The 3,077-nt window shown below is 42.2% G+C and overlaps 1 protein-coding gene across 1 annotated transcript in view; it reads right to left on the bottom strand.

The window, feature by feature from the left end:
• Positions 1-2,355, bottom strand: part of eif2s3 (eukaryotic translation initiation factor 2, subunit 3 gamma) — an 8,010-nt gene extending 5,655 nt beyond the window's left edge. Inside the window, exons 1-4 of the mRNA XM_034861709.1 lie at positions 2,202-2,355; positions 1,069-1,132; positions 839-966; positions 36-157 (exon numbers count right to left, since the gene is read on the bottom strand). Coding sequence (XP_034717600.1) covers positions 36-157; positions 839-966; positions 1,069-1,132; positions 2,202-2,270 — 383 coding nt within the window. The 5' untranslated portion in view covers positions 2,271-2,355. The remainder of the gene's footprint in view (positions 1-35; positions 158-838; positions 967-1,068; positions 1,133-2,201) is intronic.
• Positions 2,356-3,077: the final 722 nt, after the last annotated feature.

Below are 3,077 nucleotides of genomic sequence, written 5' to 3'. Positions count from 1 at the left end.
GGCGTAGCGGCGGAGGCGTAGCGGCGGAGCCTTACCGGACCAGTTTGAAGTGGCCCTTGGTGCCGGGGATGTCTGTGGGAAACTCATCAGGAGTGCTGCTGCCACACGACCTGTAGCACTCCGGCCTGGGACAGCCGGGGTCGTCCAGCTTGTAGACCTACAAAAACACGGGAGTGTCGAGGCACCTTTAATGCATTCCAGGTGACGTAGAAATCTGAAGACTTGTGCGTGAACATAAGGAAGAACAGTAAAATGTAGCACTAAAATACCAATAAAAATAACAACAACAATAAGAATATTCGTCAAGTAAACAAAGGAAGACCATAAATTATAATTAAAGTTAAAGTGTCAGTGTATAGTCCAGTGTTAAAAAATTATTATAAAGTGACCAGGTGTGAATTTAAGTCCAGGTGCATACATGCATGTATGTATGTATGTATTGTCCTCTGTGCCCTATTTCATATACATGCACTAATGGAGAGATGTCAGAGTGGGGGGGGCTGCCAGCTGAACCAGCGCCCTGAGCGCTCAAGAGCACCTAGCAGTGCCCAGGAGGTGAAGTGGCATCTCTGCAGCTACCAATCACAATCTCTATATATATATATTTTTTTTTTTTTGTCCTTACTGGGACTTGAACCAGTGACCCTCCGGTTTCTGAACATCTTTCAATATTGTACATGCACGAATAAAAGGAATGTCTATATCGTTCAGGCCTTTATTCTTTAAAAAGTAAAACAGAGGCATTTGTTGGACAGGAAAGGTCAGGATTACCCCCATTGTGCCCTACCTTAGCCTTAGCCCTACCTTAGCCTTAGCCCTACCTTAGCCTTAGCCCTACCTTAGCGTTAGCATATCCTAGCTTGATGGTGATGTTCCTCTCCAGCTCGTTCTTGAACCGGACGGTGTGAACACCAGAAATGGCTTTCACTACCGTGGACTTGCCGTGGGCCACGTGACCGATGGTGCCTAGACCAGAAGGGAGACGAGTCAAAACAAGCGGTCTTCATTTGTCACTTCTAACATGCATGAAACACACAAAATCTGGTCCTTATTTGCCTGATCACATACCAATATTGATGGTGGCCTGTCGGCTGATGATCTCCTGAGAGAGAGGCGTCAGAGTAGACACGTCCTGCCGAAAAAATACAACTCGCGTTAGACATTTGACACGTTTTCACAGTGGACAGAGCAGCGGGGTGTCCCTCTTTAATCCCTGAGGTCAATAGAAACAAAGGGGGCCTAGGATAGAGCCCACTGACTCTGCATGTGAAGTGGACACTCAGATAAACCCCAAAAAATAAAATCTCAGCAACATTTGGCATTTTAATGTAAAATAAATAAAGTTGCTTTTTATTTTTTTGTATGGGTTTTACAATCTTTCAAATTTTTATTCTCATATTGTGATCCGAATATGTATGTATGTATGTATGTATGTATGTATGTATGTATCATTCCTAGCCTGGTTTTTATACCTAAAGACACGTTTTTTTTTATTTATTAGGAGGGAAAATCCTTTGAATAGAATACATGCCAACAAAATAAAACAAAACAATATTTCTGAACTTGACTTTATCCAATATTCACATTTATGTTGGACGTGTATGCGCAAATTTGATAAGATAATGCTTCGTTTGCATATTTAAACTGAACATTTCAGAAAACTTAACTAGGGAAGTTTCGTTGTGATATTCCCTAACTACATGTTTTCCCCTCTTCACAATGGTCAAAACAGATGAACGCCATTAAAATGTCTAATAATAGCTAATTCTGAACCACGTCTCTGCTTCCATCACCGTTGCGAACTCCATTAACATTTTAATACATTTTACTTCAATTTAGCATATGATGCTAACGTTTTGCTCTAGCTGGGATACGCTGACATTACTGACGTGTAACACGGACGCCAACAATTACGGCGCTGTAAACACGTATTTTACATTCAAACGTTGGTCTCATTTTGACATTTGATAAAAATGGATGTTAGCTTGTTAGACGTAGAGCGGGTGGATTAGCTCTCCGCCCCGCCAGGCCCGCCGTCGTGTGCCGGGTGGTGGTGGTGGTGGCGACGTAGCACCGGCGACCGTTAGCGGTTAGAACGTTCAGTGTAACCGTTATAGCGACACAACGGACCAACGGACAAACGGACCAACGGTCAACACATTCAAACACAGAGCTGTAAAAGCAGTTAAAGTGACGCTTACCAGAGAACTAAGGTCTTGTCTAGCCAGATGAGGCTGACCCAGCGTTGTACCAGACTCGTCACCCGCCATCTTGAATGAAAAGGGAACGAAGGAGGCTCTGCCGAATGCCTGATCAACCGCCGAAAACGGCTCTTTCCCTTTTCCAAAAAAACTGTTATTATCAAATTGTGTTCATTTTTTTGTATTGTTAGTCCACAATCACGTATCTTTTGAAACAAGACATCTGTCGTGTATTTAATTTCTCGGAAAAATTACAAAGACGTGGTTTGAAACGCGCGTGACTCGTCCAAGCAGAGGAAACGGGGTCCTTTCACAAAGTCTGATGCAATTTTTTTCTCACCGTAAAATACATTTTTACGTAATAAAGCTGATGTAGTTTTTATACCGTTAAGACCCGTTTAAAGGCCATGAGTTTTTATATGTTCCTGCCCCTAAAAGTAAAGAAATGTGTTTGAGAAACATGTTTTTATACACGGGTCGGGTCCGTCGGTGTTTAGTGACGCCATAGAGAGAGCGTTTGTAGTTTTGTTTTGTGGTGTGTGTGTAGTTCTGTAACTAATCCTGACATGCTGGGCTGCCCCTGGGTTTGTTTTTTTTGTAAAATAATTTTAAATGCGACTGAATGCCAACCCACATGTGATTAACCACAACAGTAACTAAAAAAGCCAAATAACGGTCTTAAAACTGAATTATTATACTGTGTTCCTCAAGAATTGACACAGATAATGTAAGACCAAATATAGATAGATAGATAGATAGATAGATGGATAGTCTATTTGTTCCTGGAGCCAAACTCATCCACTCCAATAACATCAGCGCTGTGATATCTGAGGTCGACACACACACACACACACACACACACACACACACACACAC

Source organism: Etheostoma cragini, chromosome 22, assembly GCF_013103735.1.
Source record: "Etheostoma cragini isolate CJK2018 chromosome 22, CSU_Ecrag_1.0, whole genome shotgun sequence".
NCBI classification, from domain to species: Eukaryota; Metazoa; Chordata; class Actinopteri; order Perciformes; family Percidae; genus Etheostoma; species Etheostoma cragini.
This window is presented reverse-complemented; position numbering and strand designations above follow the sequence as displayed.